This window comes from Brachycentrus maculatus, unplaced genomic scaffold, assembly GCF_059751285.1.
Source record: "Brachycentrus maculatus isolate JH-2025_06_01 unplaced genomic scaffold, ASM5975128v1 h1tg000180l, whole genome shotgun sequence".
Taxonomy (NCBI): domain Eukaryota; kingdom Metazoa; phylum Arthropoda; class Insecta; order Trichoptera; family Brachycentridae; genus Brachycentrus; species Brachycentrus maculatus.
Genome location: NW_028280931.1, coordinates 1,405,350 through 1,421,915, shown reverse-complemented (window position 1 = coordinate 1,421,915; position 16,566 = coordinate 1,405,350). Strand labels below are relative to the sequence as shown.

The following is a 16,566-nucleotide window of genomic DNA, read 5'->3' as shown; positions in this document are numbered from 1 at the left end:
TACCCGCGAAACGTTCATTATTAGTTAGTACATAAATGGAACCTTCGAGTGATCGCAAACCAAACACGCCTAAGGCCATCTAATCCACTTCTTGTAAAGCAAACACCACCAGAAATGTTGCGGAATTAGCGTAGGCATTGTTTGGAATTACAAGGAGCTGACATTATTATGACGCTCATAAATCATTCGCGTCAAATTAAATACTATTATCTCAATAGCTGGCGGTGCGAGGATGTATTATAATATAATAATAAACAATGGAGTCTGTCGAGATGGAAACAAGGCAGAATATCAGATGCCTTTATCGTCTAAAAAAACAGGGGCTCTATGATTAATTTGCGGTGTCAATTCGCTTTAAATGAACTTATCTCTAGCGTAATAAAGCGAACATTGTCGCGAGGGGGCGGGTAAGATAATATTGTATCGAGTTTGTAGAGAGAAACGAAGGCACGTGTGTGTCGGAACGGTGAAAAGTCTGCTGGCAATTACTACTTATCATTCATGGCTTACCAACACGAAAACCTAACGAGGAAAAAATGTTAACGTCACACGAACGGGCGATCGTAAAATCCGCTCCACTGTAGCAAATTTATTGCTCGTGATAAATGTAATACATTAGTAAATACTCGGTTCTCCGAGGCCCGCGATAAATCAAGTCCGCGAGAGACGTATTTTCGAGAGTCATTACACGACCGATGCTACTTCGACTTAAAATAAAGATTTCCTTTCATTCGGTTTTTAGAATGCGACGAAACGTTTAACATTCTCACACTTCGCAAACATCGGAATTTCTGAACTTCGACTCGCTCGTAGACTCTTACGGACTCCAAATAAAAGATTTATCGCTCTCTCCGCGGAGAATTTTAAATACAATAATTGTATTCTCCGTTTGACGAAATATTTATTTAAAACATATGTGTAGGCGCGAACAACGAAGCGTGAACACATTACTTTAAAAACTCGCCATACAAAACAACAGAAGTCAACATTTCTTTTAGAAAAAAAGACTATTATGATGTATTTAGTTAAATTAAAAAAAACACTGATTCATAAGTACATACACCTAATACTTGGAGAGATAGCTGGTCTTCTACCTCTCAGGAGCGGACCGGAGAATAACAGAACATGGTCCTAAATAAAGAAGAAGAGAAAACCTAATACTTAATATTCGTATTTTTAGCGTACGTACCATAAGAGTATACAGTTTGCAATTTATAATGAAGATAATGTTGTATTACTCTGATATATGTAGTGTCTTGTGCATTATGGTATGCGGAAACAGAATGTTACAAAACTAAACTATTCAATGGAAAGCGAATGTCACAAGATGAATTGCCCGAGTCGGTGGACAACCGGTAGAGTTAAGATATCAGCGTTATTGTTCAAACACAAGTAGTGCAACTATGTATTCATCACATGATAATTTCATTACATGATTCATTCAAACCAACCCCAACATGCGAGTTCAGATTATAGCCCCTCATAAATGCATAATTCGAGGTTGGATAAGTCGACAGATAATTTGCGCATAAAGTATAATCCAGGATTACGGGCCGTGCTACGATTATGAGGTTTAGTACGAGTGATGTGTGATTCGACTTTTTCTTACTTGATTGACGCGTGATAGAAAACGAGCGAAAAGTGATTCTTCCGATAAAATGACGAAACTTTGATAAGAGTATTATTTTAAATTACTGTTAACGAAAGAGCACACGAGCACAGGTTGATTAAAGTGCGATTGTGGACAGATAAAACTAATAAAGTAACAAATAAGTACTCGTAAAACAAATCCGATATAAGAGGCTTGTAAAAAAACTCATTAAAGATGGATAAACTTAAAAATCTTGAGCAAAAAAAACAATTCACTTGTAAACTTAATCGGTGAGATATACATAGTATAATTGAATTTATATGATTTTGTAATACGATAAAATCGCATTTTCAGCGTTCAACGTAACCTCAGATGTAAAGCATAAAATCCTGTGTATTTAAACGTACAAATTGGTATTTTACGACATGTATAGCGCTGTACATTATAAAAAATCCACGTTTTTAATTGACTACATGAAAGGATACCAGGAAAAATATTTTATCGTATTAGCTTAAATGAGTGTAATCGCGAATTTTGCGGTATATTTTTACATGATAAGGCGATAAAGTCATGTATTTTACTTAAACTATAAAATCCTTTTAAAATACGTAATACGATTGTATTTTAACGACATACCCAGGGCCGTAGCAACGATTTGGGCGAAATCGGTAGATATCGCACGAAAAATCAATCGAATATCTAGGATAAACGAATGATGCACGAAACATGTCAATCAAAAATGGTATTTTCAATAAAAAATATTACTGAAATACATTTAAATAATCGAATTCAAAATCCCGCGTTTAAAATTTGCAAGTCGGGTTTCGCAATCATAAAAACAACCTTACGGTAAAAATACAGAGTAATAAGGAAAAACCAAATGTTTGTAGAACAACGCAAATTTAAAAATATTTTTTGTGCATATTTATATTTAATCTAGATGGCTCGCGTATATCATATTCTTATAATTTATATTTTAAATTCGTATATCTAATAATTTAAGTACTTTCAATAAACTTATTTACGTAAATATTTTCAATAAATTTATTTAATAAAATTTATTATATTATATAAATACATATACCAACTTACTGGTGTTAAGTTTATTTATCTTTTTCGTTTTTATTTACATTTTAATGTCGAAATTGCAAGGGTTCAGAAAGTTTTTCGTGGTCGTGATTTTTCGAAATATACGAGTACATTTACTATAAAAATTATTTAAGAACCATCGCTGAAGTTTCTTTGAAGTCTTGGCTTGAACGAAGCCATTAATATATGTATCGCTTATGAAGAAAGTTGTCCTTTCACTTTAGGTCTTCGCCAATCCTTGGCAAATGTCCTTTTGCCAATGCCTTCCTACGTCCCTGGACATACGCAAAGTGCGGTCGTAAAACGATAATGTAAAATCAACATTTTCAATAAAATGCCAAGAGCGATTCAAATTCAAATATAATTCCCCCTCTTAAAATTTAATTCAAATCAATAAATGCGATTGTGAAAAATGATCGGTATTTTTAAAATGCCGGGTTTAGTGTAGTCGTAAAATGTTCGGAATTAAATGGCTATAAATGTATAGCAGTATAATGAATAGTGCTCAGAGTGCACGCAGCTTCAGACCTACCAACTGGAACATTATAGCGTAATGAGGACGACATAAAATATGGATGCTTTTATTACGCATTCTAAAGTTCCTCATCCAATTACTTATTTACAAAAATATATACGAATTACACACAAGGAATCCAATCACTTAAGGAGGAGGTATAAAATAGCGCTAAAAACTTATTACGTCTATATTCTGAAATATATATATAGAAATACACATTTGGGTGTTCAAATCCTTGTTCACAAATCTGGGTGTGAAATTTTTTACTAGTGTGGTTGTCAATCATGGGTAGGATGGTGAATGTTGCACGTGCATAAAGTGATCACATATACCCAGGCTTCCATATTCTTCTTCACCTATATTGAGATGTCAAAAATGTTAGCATGATTTACTTGTAAAAAAATATTTTGAGTTTATTAATGTAAACATGACTAGTTTCGAGATCTAGAGATGTTCTCATCAATAGGTGAAAATACAAACTTCAGGAAAATACAGTTTGCATTTTCATCCGTTGATGAGAACATCTGTATTTTCGAAACTAGTCACGTTTACATTAATAAACTCAAAAAAGTGGCATTATAAAAGTGCTTTATTTTTATGTTTAAATCTTCATGTCATTCTACAAAATTAATGCTAAATCAATGAATTACACTTATATATGTATTGTTTGTGTACTTTATGAATTAACATTTTAATTTATGTACAAAACTTTACCCCTTGTTTTTTCCCCCAATAAATAAAAAGTACAATTGTATAAGTTACCAACATTAAAAGGGGAAAATAAACATGATTTTATAATACAGCATACTGTCATAAAAGTTTTTTTGTAGTCTTTATACCTACCTCCAAACAGGTGATACGAAAAAAACGGTATGTGTTGTATTTTAAAGTAAATTATGCTTGCTGTGAGTGGTATGGTATAATTAATGAATTGACGTCTTATCGAACATGAAGTGTAATAATATCGTAATGTATGGTAATGCGATGTTTGTCTATTTGACAAGCATTTCTTTGTGCGGGAATCCATTTAAATAGTTGGTTGTTAGCTCGATTGAACCATAATCTATATATTAATATAAAATGAAGACACTCGCCTTGTAGTTGCCGACAAGTCGTGCTCGCTTCATTAAGTAATTCCGCTGAGCGGCCATTTACATAATTATCTACGTAAAGTATGTTAATTGAATCTCGTCATTAGTATTTATCGCGAAGAAACATCTTTTCTTTTAGCAACCGTCAATCTTATTCACTCCGGATGACGCAGAATCACTATTCCGTAAATGGTTTTACATTTTCACTTTTTTTTTTATTTATCAATTATGCATGCAAACTGCAAACCGTATTAAATGTCGGATTAGTGTTCGTTTCGTTTTATTGACTTTAAACATTAAACGAATCATTTATCTGATGAATATTACATGGTAAATCTTATCGCCATTCTCAACTCTTAAGTGGTCTAGACTTGAAAATTTAAGATATCTTATTACTCTTGTGTGAAATGACTCATTTTCTTCGGTGGGAATGATTTCTTTACATATAAAATAGTGTAGTCTTTACATATAAAATAGTTAGAAAAATTAAGAATATAAACTATTTTACAATTTTCACAAAATTAACTCTTGATCAGAGCAGAGGAAGACCGAGGAAAACCTGGCACAATCAGGTTTGTCAAGTACTTGAAAGCGGCCGGGTCAGGAGTCGTAATAATCGTCGGGTATGTATGAGGAGATGTATAAATGTAGAAGAGGCGAAGAATGTTTACAAAGACAGAGTGGTGTGGCGTTCGATTCTCTCTGCCTACCCCTGCGGGGAAGTGGCGTGATGGTTAGTTAGTTATTTTTTTTAGTTAATCCAATGAACTGCTCTTCGTGACCCTCTCCGCCTAGCTATTGTTTAACATTTTCTTTCCATTTAAAGGTGTCCCAACTTGATATGAAACATGTATCGTTCTTCCCTTTTATTTGAAAGAAGATAAAAATCTGAGAATACCAGGGCTTACGACCTGATTGATATATTTAACTCCTCTTACAATTACTTATTTTTTCAAAACCATACATTTATTTCGAAAAAAAGTGTTTTTTCATTACAAAAACATTGTTTTAAGAAAAAATCTATTAGGTAATAAAAAAATGCGATTTATCGTTTATTGGGCCTTAAACTGCTTACACGTGTGGATGCACTTTATTTGCTGATTATTCCACACCAGATAAGTACTCATATTTTCATGATTTATACAGCGGGGATATGCGGTAACGACAACATCAATAAGACTTACACGGGCGCTTTTCATTAGCTCGCTAATTGCACAAGTAAACGCAGGTTAATGCTTCAGCCAATTAATAAACCGGCAGCGCACATAAATATTAATTACACGAATCGGGCAAAAACTGGGCCCGCGCGAGCATTCAATTACAGTTTGACATATTTGTACGCAAACTAATTACTAAAGGCACCGAGATGAAAACATATTGTATTGTTAATCAACAGTCTTAAGGGGATACAACGCAAACGCAGATTTCAATCACCGGCCGACCACCGGAGAGGTCACACGTCTCTTCACGTTCGATTTTTTTAAAAAGAAAGTACAGTGGAACCTCTCATAACGAGCATAATTCGTTCCAGAATCTTACTCATTAAGCGAAACATTTTTTGTTTTGTCCCGGCTCACAAGTGAATGTCGCTCGTTAAGGGAGCAACTTTTTCACAATTTTTGCTCGTTCTTCCCTCTTATATGAAAGAAGATGGAAGTCTGAGAATACCAGGGCTTACGACCTGGCATTTGGCTGGCTTAAGCGATCATTTTATACACTTGTGGAAATCTCACCACTCTGCCCATTATTGAACACCCATATTGCATTAATTCTTGAAACCTAGCATACGGTTAAGGTTTTCAATACATTTGTGAAGTATGGCTGATTGTAGCGCCATCAGCCATCATAAAAACAAAAACAAAAAAATATTCATTAAAAAAATAATAACTAAGAGTGACTTGACGTCCGTTTCTCAGCGTTGCTAGACGCTAACTGAATCCTATCATTGCGAGTAAGGCCACAATACAAAACCGCGTTTCATTTTAAAATTTTGAACAAAATACGTCAGTACGAATTTATGGAGAATCAATAATATAATCCGCGATATATAATTTATTGGCTGCATAGTTTAATGAATTGCATTTGCGGTCGAATATTCAATGATATTGTACAGCAGCGAATGCGAGCTTTAATAAACCTTTCAGATAAATAGTCCAGCGGACATTGTTTGCATAACATGTAGGTATACCAATACGCAGTATCCACATTCGTTGGCTATTTCCAAATTGAACAAGCGTATGTCATGTCGAATATCGAATGTAATTTTGTAAAGAGGGGTAACGTACGTCACAATATTTGATGCAAAATGCAACCATTTATCGATGTGTCCAAAGGATAAAATCGGATTTATATAAAATACCGAAATTAGTTTTCAATGCTAACTAGATACGACTAAAAATCATTATTACTTATCTACATACTTTTAAATAAATATACAAACACAGAAGAAAAAAATTACAATTTGGATCCAGCAAATACTGAAAAAACTAATTTTTCATAAGCTGCTTCATTCGATCATGAAAGTTTAAATTTAAGTAAGTTTTCTGCCAAATTTTAAACACAGGTTATTTATTTACTTACATTTTTTCTCGAGTAAAAAAAGAAAAGTAATGATTCTGTACTCTTCACATTAAGTGTCAAACACATTGAAAACGTGTAACTATATATTTTGTCAAGCTCTCAACACATAAAAAAAATATTAGGTTCACATGCAATTTTTGTGGAAATAAAATTCTATTTATTGCGTAATTTCATTCCAGGTTTATAGAGAATTATTATAATTCTATTAAATATATTATCTCTTTTCATACTGTGGTAGTAACTGCTGGCTACCGTGCTGGAGGTCCCGGGTTTCGATTCGAAAGGGGGTCAAAATAAATATAGGTGTTTTTTCACTCTAATATTAATTTAATATTACCTTGAACTGGTACCTGAAACGTAAGACCGATCACCTTGCCCTCATATAATTAACGATCAACTCAACATTCCATCGAGTTGACGCAGTGCCCTACACACCACCATGCGTCGTTTTATGATTATGTATAACGTGATTAAAAGAAAATACGTGTTTATTCAAATATCAATCAAAATTTTCCTATCGTCACTAACCATATGTTGCAAATTAAAAATATATTATTGCAGTTTCTTTCCTCGGTGACTTTTTTTAAATAACTCGCACAGTATTTTTACTTACTATATAATGCTATCATAGAATGATTAACGATTAAATTAATTGAAAACATACGTTTTTAAATGAATCACTAATTCTCATGCATAAATTAATTTAGTATCGCAAATAATGTTTGTTATGCACAAAGTTGGTCCGCCATTATCTCGGATTAAATCATAAATTTAATAACAGTGCCAACGAAAACGTACATCCGCATAAAGGCAACATAAAATTCGGAATACATACACCACGATCATGTTTATAGTGTCAGATTAGCATCAAGTAAAATCAACTGAACAGTCATATGGCAATTGAAGGTAATTGATTTGAATGCAGACGTATAATTCCGCACGGGTACGTTATTATAGTGTACGTATTGTGGAACTGTGGTGTAGATTAACTCGGTATTTTGAAACGATAATCCGCCCGTTAATTTATTTAATATCTGACATGGAATGAAAATTAAAATAATCGCATTAAAATTAACGGGATATTACGTAAACACGACCGAGTGATTAATGTTGTCGGTGAATGAGAAATCTGTGTTTACATAATGATTTATGCTTTTTTATATAGGGGGAAAAACTGTATCGTAACTTTGTACGGATCCATTAAGAACTTGTTATTGAGAATAAGAATCAATTAGTGTAGTATTACATTCTCCTTCGCGGAAGTGGAAATATTAAGCGAACGTAGATAACTTTTATACCTATATAGCCTACTCTGGCGCGATACCACAAGTGGCCACTAAAGGCATTACAGGAATACAAATTAACATCGTTTTATCAATACTTAGTAATGAAATTTACTATATATTTCTCATCAAATATAGTAAAAGGGGCAATAAATTGAAGAAACAAGTTTTCGGAATGATTCATAGCGGAATTATATTCGGATCAGATCGCCAGAACTATTGCCACAGAAAAATTATTTATTGAAATATTTTTAGGACATGAAAACAAGTAAACATATCTTAATAATATTCTAATACTAGATTTAAGTTTTGCGCCGATTTTTCTTGGTGAAACTGCATTTTATATAAAACAATAATTATATATTCTAACATGATTTTACAGTGAGGTAAACGTTCAGCAAGTAAAACATTATATTATTTATTGATTCGGCATTAACTTTGTGGAATGAAACAACTACAGTTGTTTTAGAAACTAGTTGTGTGTAATAAAATAAAACTCAATAAGTGGTAGTAATATACATAATTTTTTTAATAAAAAAATAATAATAATATGATTAATAAGATGAATACCATATTTAATAAACATGTTGCATCCTTGCTACAAAGAATAAAGTAACATACGATTGTTTACGATATGAATATCGACTTACTATGTAAGCGATCTCAGTGCCGACAATGTGGAGTAGAACATATCGAAATTCCCATATTCATCGTTGACCAATTTTGATGAACGATAAATAAAGGAACCTTGTTTAGAGTATGTTCTACTCGTGGGAAGTGCTAGGGTGTCAGTTGCCCGGTGATCCGACCGGGAGCTCTAAAACGTTCCAGCAATTCCATCGAGTCAATGTACGAGTTTGACAATTTATAAAATAAAATCACTTCTGCTATTCTGTATGTATAGATGTTTGGTGTGTCAACACCCAAAGCAATTTGCGGGTAACCCGTGTATGTTGGCGGGCAGGTAGTTAATAATTAGTTCAGCATGTAGATACCCGCGAGTCGTAACTCGTAACAACGTGTAATAAATGCTTCTGTAGGCTCCCGTTTTTGGGAACGTGTCTACAGCACGTAACATTATACACCTGTAAATAACTCGGTCGGGGTAAACGCACAAGGCGTGTTCCGCCTTCTCCCAGCGAGGGGCAATTAACTCCTATCGGAGCCATCTGAACGTTACGAGCGCTAAACAAAAGGAATCAAAAGCGCAACATATTATCGACACGCCAGGATAACCATCTGACGGCTGACGATAAGGACTAAATTATTATTAAATGCTAAGTAAGCTTTTGTGGTGTAGTGGTTAGCGCATCTGCCTACCGTGCTGGAGGTCCCGGGTTCGATGCGCACGGGGGTCAAAATAAATATATGTAGGTGGTTTTCACTTTCACATTTATTTCATATCACCCTGGACTGGTACCTGAAGCGTGGGGCTGATCCTTACTTATTTACTTACTTCAGCCTTCTTCTTGTATCCAGTATTGAACGAGGGCCTCCATCTAGGACTTGCGACTCTCTTCCAGTGCAGGCCCGCCACTTTTTTAATGTCGTCGGACCATCTTGTCTACCCTATCCACGCTTTTGCGTCCTGTTCTAGGCCTCCAGTCAAGCACCCTTTTCGTCCATCTATCCTCAGACATACGTGCCACACTACCTCCCCAGATCACCTTGCCTTCGTGCAATGAACGATCAAGATGCGTCGATATTATGCAGTGCCTTTAGCACCATTGGGTGCATATAAGGGTTAGAAGAAAAAGAAGAAGAAGCTTTATTCGGTTGCCGGTTTAGTTCGTGTCGCATCACGGCTCGCGGACGAGACAGTAACGATGGCCGGTGCATAATTTCAGGCCCGATCGCGCGCAACTGATCCGAGCCGCCGGGCTTCGTATCCGCTAATGTTTGATTACTGATTTGTGATTACATACAATGTACGGTGCGCCGTATTGCTACGCCACTGTTTGCTTTCCGGCTTGTTTGCGGTCAAATTAATTCATAATCGCCAGATTCGCGCAAAATATTAATCAACCAATCAGGATGTTTATGAACGCCGCAAATTAATTAGCGGGAAACGATTATGGGAATTCAAAACGGAATTAAATATAACGTGATATGATCATGTAGCATTCACTTTGTAGTACGCGTATGAGGATAAATTGTAAATAAGTTGTAAATTGTGTCGGGTTGTGGTCCCGTGGTTAGTGTCGCGGACTCTAAAGTCAGAGTTTCTCGGTTTGAGCCCATTCTCCCATAATCCGATGCCTATTTCTAATAATGAGCCACTTAAGCTCACAGAAATAGTATGAAATTCAAGTAATTTTGTAAATAATACATATTTTTTCTTAAATAATAAAAAAGTACATTCCAAGAGAATCTCACTAATAAGCAGTGAAATATTTTGAAATCATTTTTATACTTTTAACACTTTAGCAATTATGAATAATAAGTAAAAAAAAATAATCTGAATGTAGATACAGTGCAACTATTTCTTTGAATTTAATAAATGACTTTTTTGTATAAAACCATAGTGTCAAATTATAAAGAGCACCCATAAAAGTATTCATATTAATACTATCAGATATCAAATGACACTTTGAAGTCGACTCGATCCCCATTGATAGGTACTAAAAAACAACGTGACGAGCTTGGAGAAATAAAATAGAGTCGTATAATTTAACGTCAAAACACAGATTACACTCGATTTGATGGTCTATCATAGCATCCACCCACTCCGGGAGCAATGAAGTGAAAACAATTTTATGTTAAACTTCATCCGAGACACTAAATGTGTCCATAGCACGAATGATGTGGGAGGATGTTTGTCCGGAATTTTATGTATTATTATAAAACATCCTCGAATCCACCATACTACTGACATTTACAAAGTAGGGCAGCCATGGACTAAAGTAACAAATTCCACAATTTTAATTCTTTTCCCCGTTTTTAATTATTTTGAGTGGGTCCAAATGTTTGTTCTCAACCCTGGATTTGATTCAGAGATTTTTTGGATTAAAGCAATCAGAACATATTGTATGCAGTAATTTACTATTTTTGGATAACGGAGAATGGCAGAATGAGATCGTATCATTCGGCTATGTCATACACGATTGCATGATTCGTGGTAGACGAAATACTTACCAAATATGTTTTTATAAAAAAAAAGTTTTGTAAAATGTGCTCTCGGACGGAAATCCCTGTGAGGACACATTATTGTAAATTGTAAATATGTGTGTAATGAAAAATAAATACATTTAAAATTTCGTTCAAATAAACTGCATGTACACTTCGGCTGTCCAAACTTAAAACACAGTAAGGGACATTTTTTTGTAGTACGTTTTTTTTGCATTTTTGGACTAAGTAGATTCTACTTAGTCTAAAAATGCAAAAAAAAACCTACTACAAAAAATGTCCCTTACTGTGTTTTAAGTTTGGACAGCCGACTTGCTGTTTAAAAGAATCATCGGAATCTTACGTCATATTTCAGAAGCGTTCGAAAAAGATGCGGAATGCATCAAAACACGTGTCACAATAGATTTTAAAAATAAGTGATAATGACTAAGTAATAATTCAATTAAAAATGGATACATTATACCACAAAGTGACTGACGAATCAATTAATGAAAAAATAAAAACGTTAATTTATACTGATTAGTAACAAAATTGTATTTTTACATAACTGTTACAACACGACCTTGTTACATTCGTCCCTGACTCCCCTACGAGCCGTGACACGATGAAGGGTAGGCGGGCGCTCAATAAATTTGTAAAATCAGTTATGCACGTTACAACACGCCAGCATATTATAATAATTGAGATAACGAGTTGTTGACGAACCGGTTAAAACATTATTAGATTACAAATATCGTTTGTCACAATATCGAGTGGCGCTCTTACCGCGATAAAACTTTCAGTGGGTGGTTTGTGGAAAATGACTACATTGTATTTATTATCTTCAACATTGTTATTGACATTAGAGGAAAGGAGATAAGAGTGGAAGGGATACACTTTATAATGGTTTCCTAGTAAATTAATTTATCGGAACTCACGGGGAAAATGTTCATATTCCAGGCAACGAAATTTATGACCCGTTTAAATAATAAATGAAAATATGAATAAATAGTTTATTTAATTACAAAACGAGACTTGGATTTCGTCTAGCATATTTTTAAGGAAGTGCGCTGTAGACTTATTTTTCGGTGTAATAATGTAAGTACCCTATGTTATAAATAGAGGATATTATAAACGCTTCAATAATAAATGTAATAATTCCACAACAACAGTGTTACAATATACGTTTTATTGTGTACCTACAAAATACTATATTGTTTATATTTGTTGTTGTTGTAACTACGGGAATTGTTTTTATAAACAAGTCTAGATTTGTTTTTTTCTTGCACTCTATATGGTACACATCATTGATAATATTTGTTAAGAAAGTTAAGAAAATTGTGTTTATTTTATGGTTGAGCTTAAGATTTAGCCTTTCAAATACACGAACAAATACAATATATGGTGGAACCTCGAATTATGAATTTTATTTCGAACATTTTGCGTTAGCGAAAATCCCCAAGGAAAATATCCCATGGCTTAAAAATAATAACAATAATAATTTAGATAATTTATGTCGCGAATTTTCGTAAAATACTACCTCAAGGGCGAGATTTGTACTTTTAGTGGAACATGTAAACTACATGTAGTGCTGTTTTAAATAAAGGGTAATTTTCTGAGGGTTCCGAGCGGATCTAATGATCAATTATATTATTTCTCGTGGTAAATTTGTTCCGGATTACAGTTTCGCGGAACGAACAAGTTCGTATCCCGAATTTCCACCGTATCTTGCGACCGACGATTGTAGAATGTGATCGATATATTTACCAGCATGTTGGAAGTGGTGTAGGGCGGCGGAGGCAGGGCGGCCGGGGCCGGGGAGGGGGCGGGCTGGGGCAGCGGGGCCGGAGCGGGGCTCGCGCCACCCCCGACGGGCCCTCCGCCCACGGGGCCCCCGCCCGCAGGGGGCGCTCCGCCGGGCCCCACGCCCCGAGCCCCGAACTCGCCGGAGCTGAACACGACAGAGCCACCGCCATCGGAACCCTGCGAACAACAAATGAACATTGTAATAACGACGTAATTAACGAACACTATAAACATACAGACTATACAATGAAAAAAAATAAACAAGATAACTCCCTCTCCAAGCACAAGAGCTTGTCTCTTTTTTCCTCGGTATTTTTCTGTTTCTAACTACATTCGCCTCATATATTTGTTTTACCGTTCTTTTCTCACTCATTCGTTTCACATGTCCAAATTATCCGAACACACCTTTCTCAATTTTATCGATAATGCTCATCTCAGCCTTGCATTCTTTCCTTATTTCATCATTCGAATATCTATCACACATCGTTTTGCCGCACATTTGTCTGAGGGATCGCTTTTCGACTGCATTCGGTCATCTCAATATTATAGAAAAATAAATAATGGATGCCGTTGCGTCGTGCCAATTAAAAGGATTTTTTCTAAGTAAAGAAAAACAAAGATAACGAAACAAGTAATGACATTATTTCTAAACGTGCAAGGTTAACTTTGAGTTTATTTTCAGTAATAGAAAAACCAATACTGTTTTCGTAATATTTATTTACATTATGTCAGAAAACGTTGAATTTATATACCATATATATCATTATTCCTTCACATTAAAATAATATATTACGACAACTTAAATACATCTAATTGGCTACAACGTCCTGTATAAAATCGCTGAAATATTTCACCGGCCATATATTACTACGCGAGTCTCATTCGTTGAAATTTAAAATTAAAGATCCGAGATTTAATGTTGATATTATTTTCATTTAAACAGATTCATTCTGCAGAATGTAAGAATATTTAACGAGCTAAAAGAAATCATTTTAATTATGAAAGGCAATTTCTTTCATCTGGCAAAGAAAACGAAATGTTTATTCAGCGCGGCATACGCTATACACGCACCTACTCGGTCGGCGTGCCAAGAAAATCTTATAATTCGGAATAAAAACTAGCATTTTTGACGTGCTCTACATTTGAGAGCATAAATAAAAACATAAAACGATCGTTGGCGCGCATTAAAAAAATATTACCGAGTAATCTTAATGCGATATTTATGAATCACGTTATTAAATCTCCGTGTTCAAACATAACCATTACGTCCCACGCTATATGTCGGAGATTTTTAATAAATGCCGTCAATTATTATGGGTGGCTATTTATAACGTCAGATTTTAACAGCTGTTAAATATTTAATTGATTTTTTTTCTTTTACTTTTCTGTCAAAATGTTTTCAAATTTGTTATTGCGTTAATTCATGATATGTTATATGTTCGTGTCGATTCATTATAGTGCCCATTTTCTATGTAAAAGCCCACAGGGGATATGCATATGTTACAAAATAAATATATCGTCGCTTAAGCGGCGACATGACGTATCTTATTTTTTGCACATTTCAGGAAAACATGCCATGTTATTCGTAAGTCACGTTAGTAAAAATGTATTTATGGCGTTTTGTAAGAAAATAAAATAATAAAATGAGACTCGTAACATTGCTTCGCCCGAGCGACGTCATTTAGGCTAAGGCTTTTACCTGTTAACTAATGTAAGAAGACTTTCATATGCACTACGCTTTAAGTAGAATTATAAAATTAAACAACTTTGTTTTAACCACTTTTTTATTATAAGTACACTTTAACCTACCAGTTTCGACAACAACCTTGTCATCATCAGGGTTTATTAAATTCTAAAACATTAAAAAATTAAAATACTCATAATAAATTACATATAAGATAGATATTCAATTTGATTTGAGACTTGCATTAGTCATAATTTTTAGTGGTTAAATATTTTTCTATGACATTTTTCTTCATCCTGTAAACGAAGGTCTCCAACTACACTGTCACGACAAATTAGGAAAATACAAACGTAGAATATCTGTTGATGTTTTCATCCACTACTACCTACTGAACTGTACTAAAACCGCACCAAGTGTACACGATTTCACACCTGATATTATCGTGCATCAGTACTAAGAATGTTGTAACACGGGAGCCTGCTCGTTGCACCTCACATCCATATCTAATTGTAAAACATTATGCACATGAATCACCCAGCATCAGATACGTGATAAATAATTGTGAAGAATCATTTGAATCGATACGGTATGAAAATTGAAACTTATTTGATTTCATCAACATCGGGTCGTTTCATGTTGAATCAAAATTACTGATTTAGACGTGTAACTTTGAGAAAATAACTACATATTTTGACTTAATATTTTTTTAATAAAAATGTAAGTAATACTAGTATATACTACTCACCGCGGTGAGTGGTTACATACTAACACATATTACTATTTTCATACTATTTGTGAAAAAATATAAAAGTAAAAATGACTAATCACAAAGTAAATGCTTTAAATATTAACAATGTTGAGAATAACATATTTTCAGCTTAGGGATCTTGTTAAAATATAAATATATTTTAAATCTATCAGGGAAGTGGATGGATGGAAAGAGCAAAATAATTCGGATTTCTTTTCGGATTTTTTCGAGTTACGTATTAGACTCATACTGAGAGCAAAAGCGGCAGCGGTGGCGAACGTGGTCCATTCATGTCCAGGGCGCAATTTTTATGAATTTCAATTATTCCCTATGCGTTAGGGAATTCAAACGCAAAGAAAATCACATACTGTATTTGAATACGTCATAAGAAACATTTGTATGTGATCTGGTTTGATGTTGCGATTTCGCTACCACCTTTGCTTTTGCTCCCGGTATGAACACAGCCTAACACATGTTAATGTACCAAAATAAATCGTTCATAAAATAGAACCTGATAACATACAAGAGAAAAATTTTATCTATCACGGTGTATAATTTTTTTAAACTGTTTGTATCCGAGATTTGATTATAATAAAATCGATATAAATTCGAGATTGTGTAGCGGAGACTATTGCCCTCTAACTCCATACTCACACACGCCCAATTCTGAATGTGCTTCTGAACCGGATCTTGCGATATAAAAAATAAGTTTCCTCGTGTGAAGCAATCTATTTAATAATTCTTATCTACAAATCTTTAGTATCTTGGCTCATGAATAATAATGTACTTAAATTAATTAAAGGCTTAACAACGTATTATTTACAAACATCATAAAATATTCACTATTCATTGTCTACTCAGGCCCGCCAGTGTTCATTATGGCACACACACATTAACAATGCACTAAATCCTTTTGTTATTCTTTAATTTGTAACTAGCCCATTAGTACGGAATTAATAAGTATCAAAAGGTTTTTTTGGTGAGCGTTAAATTAAATGCTAATTTTTATTAATTTATTCTAACCGTGACAGAATAAATTAAACATAGAGCTAAATAAAAATTTTAATGCGTG

General features: G+C 34.2%; 1 protein-coding gene across 13 annotated transcripts in view; it reads right to left on the bottom strand.

Annotated features, from left to right (window-relative positions):
* The window catches only part of tay (tay bridge kinase), a 340,896-nt gene that overhangs the window by 13,623 nt on the left and 310,707 nt on the right, over nucleotides 1–16,566 (bottom strand). For all 13 annotated transcript variants that reach the window (XM_088262457.1, XM_088262460.1, XM_088262462.1 and 10 more), the window contains one exon: nucleotides 13,024–13,239. In XM_088262457.1, coding sequence (XP_088118583.1) covers nucleotides 13,024–13,239 — 216 coding nt within the window. The remainder of the gene's footprint in view (nucleotides 1–13,023; nucleotides 13,240–16,566) is intronic.